Here is a 23292-nt window from a genome sequence, read left to right as displayed (position 1 = left end):
GGGGGGCTGTGACAGAACTCACTGCTCCCCCACTTCGCAAGACCCCCCATCACCCCAGGGCAAGGCTGGCACTGGGATGAGCCTTGTGGCACAGAGAGCCCCAAACCCTCTGCCCAACCACGGGTCACCCTCAGGACACTCTCTCCTTTCCCGTCCCCCCACCCCAGCTCAGCCCCAGGGGGATGGATGAGACCCCTCATCCCCGGGGGATGGGCACAGCCTGCAGAAATGCCAGCTTGGCATCTCTGCCCTGCCAAGCTGGAGAGGAATTCCCGCTGTCACAGTGGCTCTTTGGTAGGCAATTTATTTACCTTGGATGCTGCAGCCTTATCGTTCATGGAAATGTTTATCCCAAATATTTAATAGCGGGACTGCGTAAACTGAGGCTTCCTGGGGAGGCAGCCCAGGCTGCCATCAGAGCAGCACCAACGTTTCCTCTGCTGGTACAGTAAAAGTTAAGGATAATTCCTTGTCTCTCCCAAAGAATCCCATCCTCAGCACCTCAAAATCCGATATTTTTTAATCTGGCCAGAGGCCTCCTCATCACTCCCTGATGAGAAACACAGGAGACCTGACAACAGCCCTTTTGAAAACAACATCCCAATTCCACTAAGTCGTTAAACAGAGAGAGCCTGAAAAGTGCCAACACTCCTATGAGAAAAGACGGGAGAGAGAGAGAGAGAGAGAGAGAGAGAGAGAGAGAGGAGAGGGAGGAAAGAAAAAGCAGGTTATTTATAACGCCAGACAGCATTAGGGTCTCTCCAGTCTCTCCTGCAAACTGGCTGCTGCTGGGAGGTCACTCCCCAAAAACCCTGCCGAGCCCGTGACCTGCAAGCACAATATTTGCTCTGGGATCTGGGGCGGGCACCAGGCTGTGCGGCTCGGGAGCCACTCCATGCTGCTTGACACACCAGAGCAGCACAGCGAGGCTTTGGAGAGGAGGATCTCACCTTGGTAAGTCCGGCTCTGTATTTATTAGGGGGTTTTTGTTGTTGTTGGGTTTTTTTCTGAAGCCTGATTTCCATACCTGTGCCTCGCCCGGCGCGTGGCTGCCACGGGAAGCACATGCCAGCGACACGGGTGGCACAGCTGGAAGAGCCAGAGCTCCCACACCTCTGGGAAAGCCCTTCCCTCCTGCCCACCTCTCCTGCTGCCCACCTCTCATCCCACCCACCTCCCCTCCTGCCCATCTCCCAACACACCCACCTGTCCTCCTGCCCACTTCTCCCGCTGCCCATCTCCCCTCCTGCCCACCTCCCATCCCACCCAGCTCCCCTCCTGCCCCTCTGGCAGCCCCATGCCCACTGCTGGGAGCTGGACACCTTCACCCATGCACATCCAGGGCTGGCAGTGCCCCCATACCCGTCCCATTCCCAGGGAAAGGGGGAGCTGGTTACATGCCTGGCACAGCAGCAATGGGCCGAGTCCGTGGATGGCCACAGTCCATAAAGCCCCCTGCTCCAAAACCTGCTCCTTCTTGGAATGAGGAGCGGACCCCCTTAGCTCAGCAGCCCCTGGCACAGAGCAGGGACACCAGGAGGTGACATGGATCTCGTGGCTGGAACACTCAGGTCAGATCCCACCCCAAAACTCGGGATGAAGACCCCCAGGGAGGGGAGAAGCCACCCACAAATGAAGAGAGGGTCAGTGGTGTCTGCTGGGGACAGGCTTGGGGTCACCAGCAGGTTGAAGAGAGGCACTAGGAAAGGTGGAGGGACCCCGTGGATGGGTCCTGCCCCAGAGGGGCCCCTGGGAAGGGGCTGCCAAGTGGCTCTGCATGGCTGGAGAAGCCGGCGGCTCTGGTATGTCAGCAGGCACAGTGCCCTGGAGCAGCAGGAGGAGGAGGAGGAGGAACTCCTCTGCCACTGCCAAGCTCCCCCGTGGCACACAGCATCCCCAGGGATCACGTCTCCTCTGCTTCCACACAGAGGGGGAAGGAGGGAGAGGAGGAGAAAGCCAGGGAGCCATGTCTGCCCACCACCAGCTCAATCCCTCTTTTCTTCCTGTGCCAGGGCAGCCGCTGCCTCCCACAAACTGTGCCCTCTTTGTCTGCCAGGCCAGACACCCCCTCCGTGCTGTGGGCTGGGGACACGGTGAGGGGTCACCAGGTGACCCCACGGCCACCCCTGGCACGGCGAGGGGGGACACTGGTCCCTGCTCAGCCCTGGCCTGGAGCTGGCAGGGATGAGCTCCCAGCCACGTATGTAGGAGCCACAGGAGGGAGCGACTCCTCTCCCACTCCCAACAGCACGGCCCTGCGCATTTCCTGGAGGGATTTCCAGCTGCCTCGCTCATTCATCCCGGGATGAACAGCCGTGCCTGGAGTCCCTCCTGCTGCAGCACTGCCGTGCCCTGGGCATGGCATGGGGTGGCTGCAAAGCCCACGCCAAGCCAGGGGGGTCAGGGATGGCTTGGCCTCGCTCCCAGCTCCCAGCCCTGCTCTCCCCTGGATCCCAGCCCTCGTGACTGGATGTCACAAGCAGAGCCCATCCCCAGGTCTGGTGACGCTCCCTGTCCCGGGTCACACCGAGGGGCCAGCGGGTGCTGCCCCTTCTGCTGTCAGGGCTGAGCTGGGGAAATCTCAGCTTAGGAGTGGTTTCATTTCAAAAATAAGGCAGAACTTGTTTACCAGGATTTACATCAGTCCTGAGCATCCTGCGTTTTCATGGGGGAAGGGAGAGCTGGATGAAACCCACAGCGAGTCGTGTCGCCTGCGAGTGTGGCATAAATATAGCTCCCTGAAAGATGCCTTGAGCTCCACCGAAAGATGCCTTGAGCTCCATCAAAACACGCCTTGAGCTCCCAAATCAACCTGAGCTGGCAGCTTTCCCTCTCATTCACTCAGCTGGAGAGCATCCAAATTCCTTCTCCTCCCTCCCATGCAGAGCCAACCCCGGGGCACCTCAGAGCAAACCTCGTGTGACCTTACACAAATCCAGACCGTGGGTCTCCACCCTCTACTCATTCCTAGCAGAAATACCCATAAACCAGGATTTTGCAGGTAAATCTCCCCTGGGGTGGAGGTTTCTCACAGCCTTGAGGTGAAAAGGGGGACGGTCAGGTAACTGCACACAGGAGATGTCAGCAGCTGTGGTTTTTCAGGGTAGGATTCACTCAGATCCTCTGGCTCTCCAGCCCTGCTGCCGAGCACCACCAAGCCCATCCAGCACCCACATCCCACCCCGCTGCATTCCCGGGCCCTGCAGAATCACACTTTACACTGCTGATGGTTTCCTCCCCACCTCTCCCCCGGCAGGTCCCTCCAGCACCATGTGTTGGGTCACCGTCCTCATCGTGGCCGGGCTCTGCGGGGGCTGCCTGGGCCAGTACAATGAGGAGGAGGACCTGGCATGGCTGCAGTACTACCTGAGGCAGTCCCGCGTGGCCTCCTACAACTACATGCCCTACTACGAGGAGGAGAGTCCCCCCTACGTGTACTCCTACCCCGCAGCGCCCGACACGGAGCCCGAGCCCGGCCCGGAGCCCCAGCAAGCGCCCTCCTGGCAGTGCCCCCAGGAGTGTGACTGTCCCCCCAACTTCTCCTCGGCCATGTACTGCGACACCCGCAACCTGAGGTACCTGCCCTTTGTGCCCTCCCGCATGAAGTACGTCTACTTCCAGAACAACCTCATCACCGCCATCCAGGAGGGCGCCTTCGACAACGCCACGGAGCTGGAGTGGCTGGCGCTGCACAACAACCAGATCAGCAGCGAGAGGATGGGCAAGAGGGTCTTCGGGAAGCTCAAGAACCTGGAGAGGCTGTACATGAACAACAACAACCTGACCAAGCTGCCCAGCCCCCTGCCCCGCTCCCTGAGAGAGCTCCACCTGTCTTACAACCAGATCTCCAAGGTGCCCTCCAACGCTCTGGAGGGCCTGGAGAACCTCACAGCCCTGTACCTCAGCCACAACTTCATTTTTGAGATGGGGGCTTCCCTCAAAGGGCTCAAGTCTTTGATCCTCGCTGATCTGAGCTACAACCACCTCAGAAAAGTCCCTGATGGGCTCCCAATGTCCTTGGAACAGCTTTACCTAGAGTACAACTACATCAACACCATCCCTGATGACTATTTCCAGGTGTCTCCCAGGCTGCTCTATGTCCGGATGTCCCACAACAGCCTGACAAACCAAGGCCTCTCCTCCAACACCTTCAACAGCAGCAGCATCCTGGAGCTGGACCTCTCCTACAACCGGCTCCAGAAGATCCCCCGGGTCAACACCAACCTCGAGAACCTCTACCTGCAGGGGAACCAAATCAATGGTGAGCAGGAACGTGCCAACCAAGGCGTGGTGGAGAGGGGATGGTGGTGCAGGGGATGGATGGAGGTGCAGTAGGGGATGAGGAGGTGGGGGTGCAGAACCTGTGGGAAGCCGCCTGGGGTCATGGTTTGAGCAGGAAGGTGGAATTTGCAGCCCGGGGCTGGGACAGATGGGAGCTCTCAGTGATCGGAGCCCTCCACGCAGCATCTTCTGCCAGGACTGAAATCCACTCCACTTAATACACAAATAAATAACAGGAACAGATTGTTCTGGGGCTGCTATTTATAAGAATAAGCTAGAAAAATAAACCCCCAAGCAATCTCCTGGAAAAATCCAGCCTTGCTCCCTCACCTGCCAGACCCTGAAGGGCAGGACCCTCCCGGAGCGGCGCTGGAGCCCCTGGGATCTGGAGTCCCAGGGCTGGGCTGGGGACGGGGATGTGTCAGTGTTGCAGAGAAAACACACAACCCCGCACCGGGGAACTGACAGAAACACAGAAACAAGAACAGATTCCCAAATGTTTGCTTTCAAAATCTGTAGCTGTTGCCGTCTGCCCACAAATGCCACGGAGCCGCTCGGGCTCGGCAGCCGCTTCTCCTCCCGCTGCACCCTCTGCCACTGACCCTCCCCACACCCCCGGGGCCAGCTGGGCAGCACCAACCCCTCTGGGTGCACCTGGACTGGGCCTGTGCCCTTCCAGCCCCCCAGTTCATGAGCTCAGGGGTCCCCCTTCCCCAGCAGCATCCCGGCCTGGAGCTTTGCTGCCCTCTAGTCCCAAATCCTGCACAAAAAAAATGCACGCTGGGGTTTGTTCCATCTCCTCCTCCCAAACCCAGGCTGGGCTGGGCTGGAATTTCCCTGCCTGGTGCTGGCAGCGTTTGAACAGAGAGGGGATGTCTGGATGGGGACAGGGACATCCTTCCTCCTGGGCATGCTGCCTGGGGGTCCCATGGTGGCCAGGGGGGGTCAGGGGATGGAGACTGCAGCCTGTGAAGGCTCAAAAAGAGGCTGCAGAGGCAATTCCTGATGAAAGGCAATGTTTTCCATCCTACTCCACCCTCTGAGCTCCATCCCAGCTGGGCAACAGAGCCAAGGACCTGCTTCCAAACCCTTGGATGGGCACAAACCTGCCTGCTCCTTCTGCCTGCAGCCAGGAGCATCAGGAACCCTTTCAGTTTAAGAGAGGAGCGTGTTGAGTCTGAATTCACAGTGATTTGGGGTTGCCTTGATTTTTTCCCTGCCCACCTTAACATAAACCAGCTCTCAGAGGTCGACACCTCCGACACAGCAGCCCCTTTGCCATTTCTGACATCGCCCCCCAAAAACCAGCCCCACCAGGGAGGCTGGAGGGGGCTGAGGCCTGTGCTCAGCTCCACCCTCTCTCCTCCCCAGAGTTCTCCATCAGCAGTTTCTGCTCCGTGGTGGACGTCATGAACTACTCCCGGCTCCAGGTCCTGCGGCTCGACGGGAACGAGATCAAGCGGAACGCGGTGCCCCCCGACGCCCCCCTGTGCCTGCGCCGGGCCACCGTCATCGAGATCTGACCCCTCCCACCCTCAGGACTTGGCTCCCCCGACCCTGGGGAGACCCTCAGCCCGTCTCAGTGCAGCTTCTCAGCCTGACCTGGCTTCGCAGTAGTGCAATCAGGGGGCTCCGTCAGCCGGAGCCTTTCGACCCCAAATTCTTCCTCGTCCCAGAATTCTTCCTCTTCCTGGCTCCCCAGCCACGCAGGGTGGGACAGATGCCAGCAGCAATCCCCCTCTGACCCCACCACAGCCACCCCACACACACCTTCTCCCCTGGGTTGGGTGGGATGCAGTGGGGACGGGGCTCATCCCACCTCTCAAACCTGGCCCTGAGCATCCCACCCCCATGGGGAGGGTTCGGGGAGGGGGGGTCCTGCAGAACCAGCAGATCTGAATCCCCTGGCCACGGGAGAAGCATCCAGGAGGTTGGGAGCTGCAGGAGCAAAGGGTTAAAACATCAGTCTGAAGCATCCCTCGGTCTGGGATGAGGAAGAACAAATCCACTCCTTCCCCTCCATTTCCCCCCTCTTCCATCAGCCTCCTGCTCCAGAATTAAAAGAGAGGAACCTTTCCTGCTGCTGGAGTCAGAGAGAAACCCCCTGAGGAACAGCCTGGTTACAGGTCTCAAATCTTCCTTCCAGCCCACCGGCTCAGGGCAGGATGGGGGTTGAGGGATGTGGAAATTCCTGGTGCTGTCACCCCCAGCTGCCTGGGCACCCCCAGCTTGGCTCTGAGCTCCCTCTCTGCCCAGGCAGCCAAAGTATCCCAATTAACCCACCCCCAAAAAAAATTCCCGCGGTACCACGTGCACCCACAGCACGTTTGAATCCACCAAACCCACCCAAGTGGGACCCTTGGGCAGTTCAGTCCGAGGACCTAAGGGGCAGCTGAGCTTTGGGGATGACCTGCAGGGGTCACCCCGACCCTCCGCGTTGTACCTGCATGCAAAGAGCAAAACCGCCCCCGAGACCCCCTGAACCCCCCACCCCAGCATGAACTGTAGGCACCAAACCGACCAATAAAGCCCTTCCTAAACTGCACCGAGCGCGTCTGAGGAGCCGCCGCTCGGGGCTGCTCCGAGCACCGCAGCCTCCCTTCTCGCAGGCCACATCTTTTCCCAGCCGTAATCCAGGCTGGAATTGCCGACTAGTGGCTGTGGCAGACATGGCATGTGCCTTCCTCACACCGCGGAGCTGCCGCTCCACCGCATCCCGGGGGGGTCCCTGCGAGGACATTCGCAGAAGGGAAAATACGCCTGGAAAGGTGTGAGCGGAGAGAGGGAGGGCGGGCGGCACCGCTGGGTGTTGTTTTCCGGGTGTTCTCGGGGCTTCAGCACTGCCGGTTTTTAGCAGCTGAGCTGGAGGCTGATTAAAAAGTGGTAATTTCACGCGGAGGGGACCAGAAAGTGCCATTTCCCAGCCCATGGGCTCCTCCGGCTCCAGGCTGGGAGCAGCCAGGGAGGCAGAGCCCGCGGGCACTCTATGGGATGCAGGGGATGGGCTCCCCAAAAATCCCTGGTCCCTGGCTGGGGGCAGCCCCCCAGCTCCAGCCAAGGCTCCTGCAGGAGCCAGGCAGAAGGAGAGGCCAGAAGATCCCACTCCCACTCCATCCCCTTGGGCCACCCCTTCCCCATCCCCTCCCGCATCCCAGGGCAGCACAGGGACACCCCCATCCTCATCCCAGCCTCCCACAGCCAAAAACCACTCCCTGCAGAGATCCAAATCCTCCTGGAGGCACCGGGATTGGGGACCCCTCCTTTGGGGTCCCACCACATGCCCAGCTGGCCAAGGACCTCAGGAGCATCACTGGATGTTGGCACTGCCTGTCACAAGAGGTCCTCTCCAGGCTGGAAGGGTGGCCCTGACTTTTCCTCCCCAAAGTTGCATCCCCAAGGATCAGCACCCAGGTTTGGGAGCTGCCCTGCACCCAGGGGTGCCCAGCACGGTGAGGATTTGCTGACACCCACCTCCTCCTGGTCCCAAGTTCAGGTCTGTGCCCCAGAGCACCCACACTCCTTCCCAAAACACAGCCTGCAGGAGCCAGAGGGGCTGGGGGGGTTGCGAGGTGGGCAAGCCCAGGAGGGACACGGGAAGGAGAGTCTGAGGGGAGGGAGGATTTGAGGGGAGCAAACAAAACCCAGGAGGAGCAGCTCCAACACTCCTCCAGCAGCTGCTTCATCCAGGCAGGGCCATGGGATTGCTGATTTACACCAGCCAGGGGGAGGTGAGGGGGCAGAGGGTCAGGGCAACCCCCTGCCCTGCTTCTCCCCCTCCCCAAAAGAAAGAGAGAGACCCCATTGGTCCTGGGCGAGCCCACAGGCGCCCAATCTCTGCCTTGTTGTGGTGGGAATGGCAGGGAAGGGGGCTTGGCCCCCCTCCTCATCCCCTTCCTCCTCCTCCTCCTGTTGCTGGGAGGAGCTGAGGGGTCCAGGGGGCCCCAGCAGCCCAAATCCCACCAGGAAGGAGGAGGAGGAGGGGGGAGTTCAGGGCTTTGTCCGGATCCACAGAGCAGGATAAGGAGGGGGAAGCCCCAAACCGACCCAAAAACCATCCTCCCCAGCCCCTCTGAAGGTGAGCCCTGAGCAGGGGGGCTTTGGGGGCTGCTGCAGGGGGTACCAGCAGCTGCAGCCCCTCGAGGTCACATCTGGACTGTGGGGTTCTCCCAAGGCCTCTCCCCATCACCAGGGGTTTGGACCTGGGCACCCACCTTGGGGCTGTCCCTGCACGAGACACCAAAAAGCAGCAGCTCCCACTGGGTGCCCCCCATGGGGTCAGGCAGGATTTCTCCAGAGCTCCCCTGCAACCCCCAGACTCCACCTCCACTTCTTCCCACCTTTTTTCTCTATTCTATTCCTCCCCTTGCCTTTTCCCCCTCTCCCCCTTCACATCATCCCTCAGCTCCAACACTTCCCAGACTGTTTGTAAACATCCCTTTAGGATGTTTCCTCAGGAAGTGCAAATTTCTGTTTAAAAACAACCCCTCAAAATATTTTCCTTTGGAGAAGCACAGAAAAAAAAACAAAAAAGCAGCAGCATCGAGGCAGCAGGTTCTGGGTTTGCCCCAGCGCTGCCAGAGGGGCCCAGGGTGGGGCAGAACATCTCCCCCAGCCCAGGGACACGAGCTCTGGACACGTCCCCGTGCCCCAAACCGAGCGTGGGAGTGTTTGCAGTCACGGCCCAGGGAAGTGTCACGTCCTCCAGTGCTTCCCTTTGCTCGATTCTGCTCAGATTCAACCCAAACTCTGTCTCGTGGGGGGCAGTCTTGGGAACAAAGGGCAGGGTGGGCAGGTCCCGGTGCCACCACCCCGGGCCCTTTACGGCCGTGCCAGGGCCAGCAATAAAAGCTGATTATTAATAAGCTGCTGGGCTCTGGCTGCAGCAGCTGCCACGTTGATGTGGAAGAGATAAGAAAACTGTGGAGGCAGCGAGAAAAGACGCCAGGGAGGGGCCCAGCACAGAGACCCCCCACCCCCGTTTCACAGAGGAACAGGCTGAGCCTTGGGGGAATGGGGGGGGTCCTGGTCTCACAGCTCTACATCAGGAGCAAAAAGAGCTGGGATTTGGGGATTTGGGGATTTTTCTCTCCACCCACTCTGGGAGGATGAGTAGCTTGGGGACTGGAGCATGTAGGGGGTCTGTCCCCCCGAAGGGGCCGAATGTTTCGGGGGGAACACTGGGGGGGAAGGTGTCCTTGTTCCCCACGCGCCCCCAGAAGTGTCTGGGCACAGGGGAGAGGTTTGGGCAGGAAATTCCCAATCTGTTCAGCTCCCATTCTTGCCTCCCCTTTTGTTCCCCGGCCATCTGTCCCCAGCCCCGCTCACCCCACGCTCCCGCCGCACGTGCCATAAATATCAAGCCAGGCTTTGTCTCCGCTGCAAAAGGCAGCGTGGCCCCCACATCCCAGCCCTGCCACAGCCCCTAAAGCTGCTGGGGGCTGGCACAGCCCCGGGGGCTCACAGGGTGGGGCTGGGTTTGGGGGGTACTGGCTCAGCATCACTCCTCTCCCTCCTCCTGCCCCAGCAGGATTTCGGGTTGGCACTAGGAAGGTTGATCTGACACCACAGACATCCATGGGATCCACGAGCACGGCCTTGGAGATGGAGATGGACCCCATCACCAAACTCATTCCAAAGGGAGAAAGGAAGAAAAAGGAATTCTCAGCCCAGCAGAGCTCAGACCCCCGGCAGGCTCCACGTCTCTGGGCTGCCCCCCAAAATCGCACCCTGCTCTGTGCTGATCACCCAGGGGGAACTTGCTGGGGCAGGTCTCAGCCAGACCCTTTGTGGAATCCCCCTGTGGGGGCTGGGAGGGGGCACAAGCTTTGAGGCAGCCCCACAGCCCCCACAGCCACGTCCCATCCCAATCCAGCCTTTTAATGACAACAAAGCAGCGCCCGAGTGGGCCGGGGCAGCTGCTCCGCTCAGCCCTTCCCCTTCCCGGTTTTATCCGGCGCTATAATAGGCACAGACTCCCTGGTAAAAGGGCATTGTCAGAGGGAAGAGGGGCCTCGCCCTTCGTCTGGCAGCTGGGAACGCCGGGACAGGGGCTCAGGGAGATTGTTTACTCCAACTGGTTCCCACTGATATCTCCTGGCCGTTCCCCAAAGGAGCGGGTGTTGCATTCACTGGGTGTTGTGTCCCCCCAGCAGTGACACCGAGAGCTGCCCCATCCCTGTGGAGCAGGGCACTGCTGTGCCAGGCACAGGGACACCCACAGGGATCCCCACAGGGACGAGTGGCCCTGGCAGAGGGGATACAGCAGGTACCAGCCTGGATGTTTGGATGTCCCAAAATATCCCTACATGAGCTGGCAGGTCCTGGGGCACAGATCCCAGTGTCACCCTTAAATCCTTCTCCATCTGCCTTGTCAGAGCCAGCCCGGACTGGCAGGGGTTCTCCATAGCTTTGGTATCCATGGGAAGGGGGGAGATGCACAAGGGACACACAGCACCTCTCACACCGCCTGTGGAGTTTGGATGCAGCCTGTGGGACACTCCTGGTGTGACTCCTGGAGACGTGGCAGAGGGGGGAGCCCCTGAGCCCCCCCAGTGCTCCCAGGAGCTGGGAACATGTTCCCCCAGCCAGGCAGGGCCCGTCCCAGCCACCAGCTCCAGGCTGGGCCCAGAGATGTGGCCCAGCAGGAAGCAGATGCCGAGCAAAGCAGGGACTCAAAGCCCTGAACAAACCCAGGCAGCTGCTGGGACTCACACAGGGCTGGGACCTGCCCCGGGCTCTGCGTTCCCATCCCAGACACGGCTCCAGGGGAAGGAGAACTGCCCCGAGGAAGTGAATGCAGCCTCTGGCAGCTCCCACCATCCTGCTGCCTGTGCCCTGCCCTCTCCTCACTGCCACTGCCAGGGCGTGGGGTCTGTCAGGGGTGGGGGCACAGCTTCAGCTGGGGACAGGGCATGGTGCCCAGCACTCCTCAGGGATGCCAGGGCATGGTTGTCACTCCAAAGCCACCCAGCCTGGGGTCCCCAAGGGCTGCCCCCACCGGCACCAGCAGGGGTGGGTTCTGCCCACTGTGGCACTGGACATGTCAGGACGCTTCTCTCCCAGGGTGTGGCACAGGGATGGGGTTGAGGGGGCTCAGCACTGAATTGCCCGACCCCGACAGACCCCTCAAACGGCAATAATTACTATTACAATACAGAATAGGAGTCGTACACAGCCCCCCTGGCGAGCAGAGCGAGCTCTGCCCTGACCCGTGCGGCGCTGAGGCCTCTTTTCTCCCGGCTCTCAGCCCTTCTCTGGGAAACAAAAGGTGCAAAGTTTAGTGGTGCATGAAAGGAGAAACAAAACCGCGGCCCCGGCTCGGCCCCAGCCCCGCCGGGCCCCCCCACCCCAGCAGACAGATGGCAACAGTTGGCCCCGCACACCAGTTGCTCGCTGCCGCCAACAAGCCCCTTTTATCCCCACCAGGTCATAAATGGGAGCGTTGGAAGCGACCCCAGTGCTGGGAGCAGCCGCTGTGGAGGGGCCGGGATGGGGATGGGGATGAGGATGGGGATGGGGATGGGGATGGGGATGGGGATGGGGATGGGGATGGGGATGGGGATGGGGATGGGGATGGAGATGGGGATGGGGTGGGGATGGGGATGGATCTCCCCATGGGATGCTCAGTGGAAACAAAAAAGCAGCTGAAGTGGCTCCTCTCCCCCTGCCCATCTGGCCCAGCCCCAGCAGACCCTCACCCAGGCACTCACAGCAGGGGAGGGCTGGGACAAGTTGGCCTCCAGGACCCCCAAACCCCTTGGTGACACCCCAGCAGTGGGGAGATGCGGGGACCCACTGCAGGGCCAGGGTGGGCTGTCCCTCCCCAGACCCCACTTCTCTCCCGTTCCAGCTGCCCACCTCGAGGGGGGATGACCTCTCCCAGGGTGTACCCTATCCCCAGCCTCTCCCAGGGTCAGGGGGCAGCAGCAGCAGACCCCCACTCCCTTTTGGGGACCCCCTTCCCCTCTCCCTGTCTGGAATTCTGCGCAGTGCCCGCTCCACGTCCGCTCCTGCCCAAAAGCTGGCAGGGGAGGCAGGGAGCGGGCAGGGAACAGAGCCAAGGCTGGGGCTGGAGCTGCCGACAGGTTTTGTGGTTGTTTGGGGGGAGGTTTTTTGTTTCAAGCCAGCGTTAGGCACAGCCACCGCCCGCCCCATCTGCCGCTGGAGCCCCTCCAAGCGCAGCCACCGCGGGGGAGGCGGCTGTGACACACCCGCATCTGCCCGTGACCTCTGGGGAGGAAGGAGGGGGGTTTTCCATCGGGTGGCTCAGTTTTTAGCAAGGATTGGGAAGGCAGAGCAGTTGGTGCCTTTTCCTTGGTGCTGGTTTGGGGAGTGTGAGGCTGTTGGGGTGCTCGGGGGTGGACACGTGGAGATGAGATGGGTCGTGGCCTTGGAGAGCTCAAGGTCTGGCCTTGGCCACTGCGCAGGGGCAAAGGGAGGCCAGAGAGCTGGGCCGGGGAAGAGGAGGGAGAGGAAGGTCTGTCAGGAGGAAGGGCAGACAGGGAGAGCAGTCCCCAGCCAGGAATGGCTCTGACATCCCAGCCAAGGGACAGAATCCAACAGGAGCCCATGTGCCAACACCGATCCTGACCCCGTGCCTGGCTGTGGCCCGGGGGCTTGGGAAGAGCTTGGCTCTAACCCTGTGGGGTGCAGGGCTGGCGTGGGGGCTCCACTGTGGCAGCAAACACGGGGCATGCCGGAGTTTGCCGGTGCCAGAGGCTGCCGGCACAGGCAGCGGCGATGCCGGAGCGCGCTGGAAGTGCCCCAGCCCAAAATGCTGCGGGCTTGGCACAGCACCAACCCCTCCAAACCCCACAAATCACCACCCCGTTGCCAGGCCACGTGCTTGCAGAGTTCCTGCAGCTCCGGTGGATCCTGGGTAGCTCATCCAGGCTCCGGAGCACCGCAGGTGAGGGAGCACCCCCGGGCCTGCAGCTCCCCCCGTTCCCAGGGTGGGTCTGGGCGCTGCCGGCTCTGTCTGCCCAGATACAGCGAGTGTGGCTGCGCCCAGGGAGTGCTGGATTGGCCCCAGCTGAGCTGAAAGAGCCGGTCCTTGCCATGCCCTGCCAGCAGATAACGAGGGCAGGAAGCACCTGGCAGAGGCCGAGCCCGTGGGTGCGGGGGGAGGCTCAGGGCGCCCGGTTTCGCTTCTGCCCCTCCTCCAGCTGCACCAGGGGAAACGCAGAGCTGTGGTGCTGCCCCGTCCCCTCTCACCTCGCTCCCTTCTGAGCAGCCTGTCCTGTTTGGAAGGGACCTGGCTCCTTTCCCTGCTCCAGGGTGGGCAGGGGTGGTGACAAGAGGACTGATGGGCGACGAGGTTTGGGCCCTGTGGGAAGAGCAGAAATAGCCCCAACGAGCGCTTTCACATCCTAAATGCTGATGTTGCTCTTGTGGTAACTCAGAACTGAGAAATGCCCAATTTCTGCTCAAGGGACCCCAGGGAAGGGAACACATAACACCCACAAACCAACCAAACACATGGCCATGTGTGCCAGGCAAAGGCTGAGCTCTCACCCAGGGCACAGCAAAGGCAAACACTCGTTTGTGCAACACACGGCTCTCTGATTACAGCGTCTGACCCAGGCTCCGGGGATAGGACACTTCCCTGCCCTGTCTGGATACAAAAATCCCAGCAGAAACCCAGCAGCAGACACTGAGCCAAGATTCCAACAGGTGGAGGAGCGTGGATTTAGCTACTTTCAGTCTTTTCCAGAGCTGCTCCCAGCAGTTTGGGGGCATCCATGTCCCCAGCACACACTCCAGCTGTGACTCCACGTTCCCTGTGTCAATCCTCAAGGACCTTGGATGTGCTCAAGGATCTCAGAAGGCCTAGGAAGAGCTTTGAGGGGCAAATACAGATGCACAACACTAACCCAGCTTGTACCTGAGCTGTCCAGATCCTACCAGAACAAAAATGACAAGCAAGATAAAAATAGCAGCTACGTCAGGGACCCACAGGCTGGGGGGGGGGTCTGGCTGTGCCAAGCGCTGACTCCTCGCTCCAATCCATGGCGTAAGAGCTGTATTTTTATCTTGGCTGGGAGCAGCCCAAATTTCAGATGAGCTTGGCTCTGCCTGCTGGCCCAAATGCCAGGCACAGGTCACAGCACGCCGGGCTGGCCATGGCACGGAGTGCACCAGCCTGGGAATGGGCCTGGAGCCCGGGATCATGTCCTGGCAGCCCACGCTGGTTTGGACAAGCCAGAGGGAGGAAGGCCACCATCACCTGACTTCCCCAAGCCTTTGAACACGGGTGACTCCCCAGCTAATCAGCAGCCGAACCGCCCGTCCCTCCCCACCAGCCCTGTTTCACAAGCAGCAGCAGTTCGGGTGTGTTTATGCAAACTAATGAAGGGATGAGCTCAAACAGGAGCGGCTCTGACCGAGCACCCAAATCCGCCCACAAATTGTGTTCCTCTGGGAGGTGGCACGTTGTGACACAGGCAGGAGGGGAGGAGGCTGCTTTGCCCTCTCCAGGGAGAGCGGTGGGACCAGGGCCTGGCCCCCCTTGGCATCCCCACTCCGGGAGGGCACAGGGAGCAGTCTGGGGTGGGTCAGAGGGACACTGGCAGGCTGCAACTCAAGCCCTCCTGAGCTCCTTAAAAATGGAGCTTTGCATCAAAAGCAGCAGAAGCTGATTTAGCCAGGTCTGCTCACAGAGAGGGTCCCTGTCCCGGGGATCAGGGTCACAGCTCCGTACTGAGGTCACCACCCTCTCCGACGCAGCCAAAACAGGATCTGCCGTGACTCAGCCCCGGGTGCCTTTATCGTGACAGGCCCAGAGCATCCCCCACATGGCTCAGAGCAATCCAGTGATCCCTCGCCCTTCCTCCTGCGCTGGCTCAGTCACCCCGGAGGGACGGCGGGGGCAGGGAGGCTTCACCAGGAACCGCCCCATGGCTCCCTCAGACCATTAATCCCTTCTTTCCCAGACTCCATTGGAGCTGTTCCTAGGTGGGATAAGAGGTCTGGCAGGCGGGTCCATCACCCCTTCCTGCGGGATTTCCACAATCCAGCCTAGAATTAATCCCCTTCTGCCCAAGCCAGAGCCCAGCATGGGGAAGGAGAAGGGCAGGACACCCACAGCCCGGCATTAGTCATCAGACCAATTCCCAGCCTTAATTCCTGGAGTTTAGAGGGTCAGCTTTGGAGTCAGCACGTTGACTAAGCAGCTTTTTGCTAAACCTCCCCCGTGACGCAGCCGGATATTCGCAGTCACCCACACTCCAGCCGAGCCCATGGCATTCCCAGTGTGGGATCTGGGCTGCCATCCCAACCCTCACCCTCTCCACCAGCACAGGGCAGCTCCCAGGAAGAACACAGGGCTTGGTTATAATGCTACATTTTTATTAAAGTAACAAAAGCATCCATCTGTCAAAGGATCTGTACACTCTGGATATAAAATACTACTGTACATTAGTAACCACCCACTCCCTCCTCCAAGTCCTTACAGACTTTCTACCATTTTCAACCAAATACAAAAAGCAGGTCCCGTTCAACAGTCCAGCTTGGTAAAAAAAAAAAAAAAACAAAACCCCACAGAAAACCCCTCCAATACACTGTCTCAAACTCCACATCACTCGGCTCTGCAGGTGAACATCAGGCTTGTAGGCAGAAGGCAACAGAGCACACGAATTCACAGCTTTTACATGTAACCAGCTACAAGAGAAAGGGATTATACCCAAGTTTGGTTGGTTTTGAAGCTACAAACAGACACCTTTAACATGAGGCTCCTCCACACCAGGGACAAGAAGAATGAGGCTATTTTGGTTCTGGAGGTGGGGGCACTTTAGGAGCAGTTATAGTGTATTCCTTTGGTGGGGGCTGTTGTTCCTGGAAAACTCTTCTGGGAAGAGGGAGGGAATAGAGTTAAAAAGGGGGTGTAAATCTTAAGACTGCTTTGATCCTGACAAATTGCAACCCAAGGAAGTACCAGCCTTCAGGAGCCTCCACACCCAGCTGAGGAGCCCAGCAAAGCTCCTGCTGGGTGCAGGTCTCATCATGGGCTTTCCACGTAAGCAGGTCAAGTGAGGACTCCAAAAAGCACTGAGATCCCTCTTCCCTGAAAAGGGAATTTGCTTTTTGGAAGTTTCCAAGCACTCCCCTCTCGGTGAGGTCACCTATTGCACAAGTTCACTATGGGAAAAGCCCCAGTGCTTTGTTTCAGCTTCTGCTTTGCTGATGTGAGAGGTTTCAGTGGCACAGAGGGAAGTGATGCAACTCCAGGGCCACACTCTGCTCTTACTGCTCAGGGACAGCCAACCACTTGACATTTAAAAAGCATTCAAGAACCAAGGCTGATTTTCCAGTTCTGGAATTGATGATTTGAAGCTTACAAAAATCTGAACTGTTAGCAGTCAGAGCTGGGGAGCTGTACTGAATTACTAAATATATTAAAGACCAAGCTAAGAACTGTGGCAGATGGGAGCTTCCTTCCTCTCCCAGAGAGCCCAAGATTTGGAAATATATTGCACAAATGTCTGAGAACTTGAGTCATCATAGGCTGGGCAGGAACAACTCTGGTTTTGCCAGTTAGCTGCCAGGTCAGGAAAGAGGAAGGTTGTAAGTGTGCTGAGAGACAAATCTGGGAAGTTTTGCTACAACCAACCATGTCAATGCCCTCTGCTCCAATCCCTTCTCCTGGGATCAATGGAGGAGCACCAGTGGGTTGGTAAAAAGGCCAAGGACACAAAAATATCCCAGTAAAGGCTCCTTCCCAAGGGGCAGGTGAAGTTTAGGGCAGCCCTTTAGCTCCCACCCCATTTGTAGTTTAAAGGCCAAATCCTGAAGAACCCCTGGGCAGACTCTCCCTGAACACAGGTTCCACTGGGACTGCAGAAGAAGCTTTGCTGGAACAGGCAGAGCACAGGACCAGGCATTAATTGTGCAAAAGTTATGTTCCAAGAGATCAGAACCAAACGATGCCCTTTACCATGGAGTCAGGGGAGACAGGTCCCAGGGACAGGGGAGGAGAGGGAAGTGCTGTGACTTTAAATGCAAAGTTAGGACACCAAAGCATCTGAGCATCCCACACAGAGGGGGAAGAGCCCCCCAGTACTTCTGATTTTAAGAAATAGGGCAGCAAAGGGGTTCTCAAACACCAACCTCTACAGCACAGGGAGAGTTGCTTCAGCTCTTCTGGAGAAGTGACACTCAAGTCAGGAGCGCTGGATTGGGCAACCTGTGCAGGCAGGAGGCCAAGCCCCCACCCAGGAGCACTCAGAGGCCACACAAGAGCAGGTCTGGGCTGATGTCTGAGCCACACAGAGCAGAAAGGCTTTGTAATTCCCAGCTGTTCCGTGCTGGTCCCGGGGTCTGGAGCACCCGGCTCCGCGTGCAGCGTGGGTGACAGCCAGGGACTGGGAGCACCAGGGAAAACAGTCCTCCAGTGCCACCACAGCAGCTGCACGACTCATCCTGGGCACCCCCAGTGCACCTCTGCCTTGCTCCACTTCCAGGGTGGCCCTTCCAGTCCAGCAGTGGACAGGAAAGGCGGAGGGGTTGGAGGCAGGGCAAGCTCCCCTCGCTGTGCTGGGAGTGGGGCAGAGCAGAGCTGAACACTCACCGAGTAGGTCCAGGAGATGTGTGAGAGCAAAGGAGAGGGATCCCAGGGTCCCCAGCATCACCCAGCCCCGAGGCAAGGCTCCCCCAAAACTACATCCAGGCCCCAGAGACATCAAACCAGCTGGGGAGTGGGGCAGTGAAGGAAAGGCAGCACCTCCTTCCCCCCTTCTCAGCACTACTGCAGTACCTGGTGATACAGCAGTAGCGCTGGGAACCAGGATGGGGAGAAGGTGACACATCTCCCACCACCAGCCACACTTCCCAGCCTGGCTCTTCCCCCTCATCCTCCATTCCAAGCTGCCCAAGTGAGCAAGCCAGCCCAAAATCGCCATCCAACACTAATTAGGTAGATATCGGCTTCATAAGAAAAACTCACAAGCTTGCAACAGCTTTAAAAAAGGCACCTGGAGCCCCGCCTCTGTTCAGAGCGGCGCCCGATATTTTAATTTTGGATTTTCTTGGATTTTTTTAAAAAATATAAATAGCTCTTCATCTTAAAAATAGATCCTCGGGTGAGGTATTACAGTAGCCTGTGTCTTGGCAGTGTAAGGACAAGAGGAGTATTTAGCTGGAGACAGTCATGATGTAGTTTTTGGAAGGACTGGTGCGGCCCAGCATCATCTGGTTCTTGCAGGTGAGCATCCCGTAGGAGCTGGGGGGCTTGGTGGCCTCGTACAAGACACAGATGGACCCGTCCTCGCCGATGCGATAGGAGACCTCGTAGGGGTCCACCCAGAGCGTGAGCTCGCTGGGCAGGAGCTGGTAGAGCTGCGGGAGGCTCAGTCCGATCTGGCTCGCTGCCTTGCTGATAATGGGGTCCATTTTGTGGTTGATCCGGATGCAGCGGTACCCGGAGCCTTTGAAGGGTTTCTCGGGGAACCAGTGGTGTTTGTAGTGCTCTGCAAGGGAAGCGACAGGGGCGGTGAGCAGGCGTGGAGGAGGGCTGTGTCCCGCTGCCGTCCCGAGGGCTCCCACAGCTCCTGGAGGGAGCTCAGGGCTCCTCGGGAGTGCTGCTTAGGATGGACCCTTTGGTCACCGCGTGTTCCAAGGTGCAGCTCCTCGGGTCCTACAAACCCCCGGAGGGCAGTGCAGGGACCCCAACGCTGCCGGGGTGGCCGGGGCAGATACCGTATCACCCACCCCAAAGCACCGCGGCCCGGGAGCAACATCCAGGTCGTTCTCTAAGTTCAGGAGCACTTTACTACCTCTTATCTGAGCACAGCAACAAACAAACCATCCCTCCTTCGCGATGATAACACCCGGCAGTGCCGGGCTGGGAGGGGACACCTGAACCACCCAGTTCGTGCCGAGTCCAGACATGCCCGTGGGGAGGGGAGTGCCAGACTGTTGACACAGGGAGGGGGCACAGACCGGCTTGGGATCGTCTGATCAACCGTCACCAAGGAGGGCTCCAAAACGGCGCACAAAGCCCTCGGAGACCGGGCAGGGGATCTGCTCAATCCCAGGCTGAGGCAGTTTCACCCATCACCCCACAGGGACACAGGTGGCTGCCCTGGGCTCACACAGATGGGTGTCAGTCCCCAGGGGGACACGGGTGGGCACCCAGGCAAAGGCACGAAGAGGTATCCGGCGTCAAGGGTGGCACAGCCGGGTGTCAGGGAAAGGCGCCGATGTGTGCCCGACCTCAGGGGACACAGGTGGGAACGCAGGGAGGGACACCGGTCCTGGGAGCAACACAAGAGGGGGCATCCGGAGGACACTCGGTCCTATCCCGGATCCTGGGAGCCACACGGTGGGGCACCTGGAGACGGACACCCGGTTCTGGGAGCAACACAGGCAGCACCGGGGAAGGACACCAGTGGGCGCCTGGCCCCGAGGGGGACAGGAGGAGCCCGGACACGAGCGGGCTTCTCTCGCCGCACTCACCTGCGAGCGCCTCCCGCAGCGCCCCGCTGAAGACCTGGAGCTGCTGCTCGCTGACGCAGCCCCGCGTGCGCAGCAGGCTGGACACGAAGCCGACGGCGGCGGCGATCTCGGGCACCATGTCGGCGCGGGGCCCGCGGCGGGGGCCGTGGCGGTGGCTCATCCCGGCGCTGGGGTCGAGGGGGTTCCCGGGAGGGGATGTCCCGTCGGGGTCGGGGGTCCCGCTCCGAGCGCTCCGCTCCGCCCGTTCTGCGCCGCCGGCGCCGCGCGCGCCTTATGCCCGGCCGGGGACGGGGGCGGGGCCGCGGCGGCGGCGCGATCCCATTGGCTGCGGCCCCATGCAAATGAGGAGTATGCAAATCGCGGTATGCTAATAGCGCGTGAGCTCAGCGCGCGGGGAGCGGTGACGTCACAGCGCGAGGGGGGGCGGTTACGGGGCAGGTTCGGGGTGACCCGGGGGGGGGACAAGGGACAAGGACGGGACAGGAACGCGACAGGGACGCGACAGGGACACGACAGGGACGCGACAGGGACACGACAGGGACACACACCCCTCCCCACCCGCGGCACGGCCCCCGTGCGCTCCGGAGATCGCGGGATTGCGGCTCCCGGGCAGTCACCCACGGCAGAGCCGTCCCGAGCAGTGGAATCATCGAGTCATCGGGCGGGTTGGAAGGGACATTAAAGATCGTTTCGTTCCAACCCCCTGCCGTGGGCAGGGACACCTTCTACTACACCAGGTTGCTCCAAGCCCCGTCCAACCTGGCCTTGGACGCTTCCAGGGAGGGGGCAGCCACAGCTTCTTTGGGAAATCCATTCCAGTGCCTCACCACCCTCACAGTACAGAAGTTTTTCCTAATATCCAGTCTAAGACTGTTTTCTGTCAGTTTGAAGCCATTCCCCCTTGTCCAATCACTCCAGGTCCTTGTCTCAAGCCCCTCTCCAGCTCGCTTGGAGTCCCTTTGGAAGGGGCTGTAAGGTTCCCGCCTCCAAAACCCTCCTCCAGATGCCAGAGCAGCCCAGGTGCCCTTTGCCACCCGAGAGAATCCCCCCTACAGGGGGTCTTCTCTTCCCAGCAGTGTTTCCATCACTAAATCTCCTTTCCCAAGACAGATCACAGATCCTTGTCCCCCAGACAAGGCCAAACCCTTTCCAGAGATCCCCGAGGAGTGCAGGGAGAACTCGTACTGTCCCAGGCAGGTGAGGGAGATGAGGGGGAGCACTGCCACGATCACCTTCATCTCACTGCCTGAGGAGGGTTTGGGGTGAGGGTTGAGGACAGGGGGACCCAGTGCCTCCTTCCAGCCAAAAGCCGGGCTGGAGGAAGAACGGGATGCAGGGAGGACGTGTCCCGTCATGGAGCAAGGAGAACAAGCCAAGGCAGGCGTGGAACAGAACGTCCTCGGGTGCCTCCTCCAGCCCAGCAGGAAGGGAGAGCAGAAGCAGTGCAAGCCCTGATGCTGTGGGAGATGAAGGAGCACCTTAAAGCCACGACAATGCCGGGAGCTGGCCCAGCTGGCCCAGCTGCCCAGCCACGCTGCCCAGCAGAAACACTGGCCCAGCTCCTGCTGAAACTGGCCCGCAGCTACAGAACAGTGGGAGGCCAAGCTCTTTGCTTGCCTTTGCTTTGATCAACCATGAGAGAGTTAGTATCAAACCAGGACAGGACTGTGAATGAATATTCCCTGGCAGAGGAGCAGGATTGTTCCAGGCCATTGTCTCCCGGCCCCAGATGCCTCCTCAGCGTGCACTGGGGGAGGATCTGAAGCCACAGCTCTGATGTGATCCCCAGTGAGATCTCTTTCTCCTCCTGTGGCTGGGGCCTCATTTGGCATCTCCACAAGCAGTGGGTGCAGCTGGAGCAGCTGAGGCAGGGAAGGAGCTCCTGTGGATTTGCCTGTGCCCGCAGAGCAGCGTTCCCACAGTGCTGCTCCTGTCGCTTATCGGGTGCTCCCTGATAAGGATGAGCCTGGGGCTGCTCAGCACCAGCACATCCCACCTCAGTGGGGCTCTCCCTGAGCCCCTCGGGGTCCTGTCCCTCGTGGGCACCAGGCTTGGCAAGGGGCAGCAAGAGCATCACCCACCCAAGCCCCTCAAAAGGGGGAATGTCACAGATGGGGCCGGAGCCTTTCCAGCACCTCTTCGTACAGCTCTCAAGCTTCAATTATTTCCCATGACTCCAGGGTCTAATAGAATTTTTTGAGGTCTTTTTCTTGCAGTCTGCAGCTCGTTTTACTCACACCCCTGTCACTCCTGGGTGCACACACAGCACACAGGGTGTCACACCCAAAGGACGAGCCAGAGGCTGTGCAGCAAAGTGTGACCATTGAGCTCAGAGGAAGAAAATGGCTTTTGGAGCCATAGAAGATGTGGGTCTAACAGATCCTGCCCAAGCAGGGCTCTGTGCTGACCCCGTTTCGTGCTCTGTGCAGCTCAAAAGCAAGTGCAGCAGGCACAGGGTGGGGGCAAGCTTGCAAGGAGATAGAGCCAAGGGGTCCCCGAGTCCTCCCCTCCCTGCTCCATCTGCCACTCCATTCATCCACAGAGCAGAAGAAATCAAGCAAATCTCTTGCTATAAACCAGATTTGCCTTTGTAAGCTTTGAAATAAACCCAAGGATTAAAGTCTAAGGACTTTTTTTTTTTTTTTCCTCCTTAAGTCAGCAACACACATGAAAGAGCCCGTGGGGGCCTGTGAAACCCGGAGCCCAGCACGCTGCAGGGGGTTAGTTATCCTGCAGCCAGAGGCCCCTGGATGATGCTGGATAAACAGCCAGCCCCAGCCTGTCCACGCACAGCCCCAGTGCTTTAAACACACCTGTGCTGTGAGCCAGCCACGCTCCCAGCGCGTGGGCACAGCCACCGTCAGCACAAACCCGGGGAGCAGGAGAACCATCCCAGTGGGAGACATCCTTGTGCAAATACAGCAGGAAAAGCCACGGCAAAAAACCAGGGAAACGGGGAGAACGGCTTGTTTCTGCTATCCAAAAGGAATACTTGGATGGTGTCACCCAGCCCTGAGTCACTGGACAGTAGCTGTAGCAAAAGGTGTTCTGTCCTCCAGCCTGCCAAGAATAGCTCTAATAGCCAGGGCTATTTATTTGCCATTAGGGGTAACTGTGCTCATTAAGTGCTGCTGATGAGCCACCCTGGGCCGGCAGGTTGCCCTGGTCCCCCCTGCTCTGCCAGGGATGGGGTAAGTGGTGGCACCATTCTCCAAATTCAGATCTTCCATTTATCCTTAGTCACCGCCTTTCCAGAGGCTCCCAGTGCCCAGCTCAGGGCCTTTGTCTGGGGTGTGTTCATATGGTGGGACACAGGCCCTGGGCTCCAAATCTGATTGTCTCTGCTAAGCCCTTCCAATAGGAGATTTCCTGTGGAGCTCAAGGACCTCTAAGCGGGTTATGTGCCCATAATTTCTGGCCCTGTTACAAGACTGCAGTTCTTAAAGACAGGGCATGAGGCTTAATGCACGCTTTCAAACTGCTTTGAGGAGTTACAGAGCAAACAAACAATTAGAAAATAAAATTCATTTTAAAAAGAGAAGTTGGAGCTGGGTTTAATGC

General features: G+C 59.3%; 2 protein-coding genes across 2 annotated transcripts; one reads left to right on the top strand and one right to left on the bottom strand.

The window, feature by feature from the left end:
- The first annotated feature begins 834 nt into the window (after nucleotides 1-834).
- FMOD (fibromodulin) lies at nucleotides 835-6872 on the top strand. Its single transcript, XM_050326967.1, has 3 exons — nucleotides 835-954; nucleotides 3257-4261; nucleotides 5653-6872. Exons 2-3 carry the CDS (start codon nucleotides 3271-3273, stop codon nucleotides 5802-5804), a joined length of 1143 nt encoding a protein of 380 aa, XP_050182924.1. The 5' UTR covers nucleotides 835-954; nucleotides 3257-3270; the 3' UTR covers nucleotides 5805-6872.
- Nucleotides 6873-15610: 8738 nt separating this feature from the next.
- Nucleotides 15611-19969, bottom strand: BTG2 (BTG anti-proliferation factor 2). Its single transcript, XM_050326968.1, has 2 exons — nucleotides 19732-19969; nucleotides 15611-18743 (listed from the first exon to the last, which is right to left on the bottom strand). Exons 1-2 carry the CDS (start codon nucleotides 19889-19891, stop codon nucleotides 18409-18411), a joined length of 495 nt encoding a protein of 164 aa, XP_050182925.1. The 5' UTR covers nucleotides 19892-19969; the 3' UTR covers nucleotides 15611-18408.
- Nucleotides 19970-23292: the final 3323 nt, after the last annotated feature.

The sequence above is a fragment of the Myiozetetes cayanensis genome, unplaced genomic scaffold (genome assembly GCF_022539395.1).
Source record: "Myiozetetes cayanensis isolate MyiCay16 unplaced genomic scaffold, myiCay2020 scf32, whole genome shotgun sequence".
NCBI classification, from domain to species: domain Eukaryota; kingdom Metazoa; phylum Chordata; class Aves; order Passeriformes; family Tyrannidae; genus Myiozetetes; species Myiozetetes cayanensis.
The sequence above is the reverse complement of the archived record's forward strand: the minus strand, read 5'-3'. Positions and strand labels throughout refer to the sequence as shown.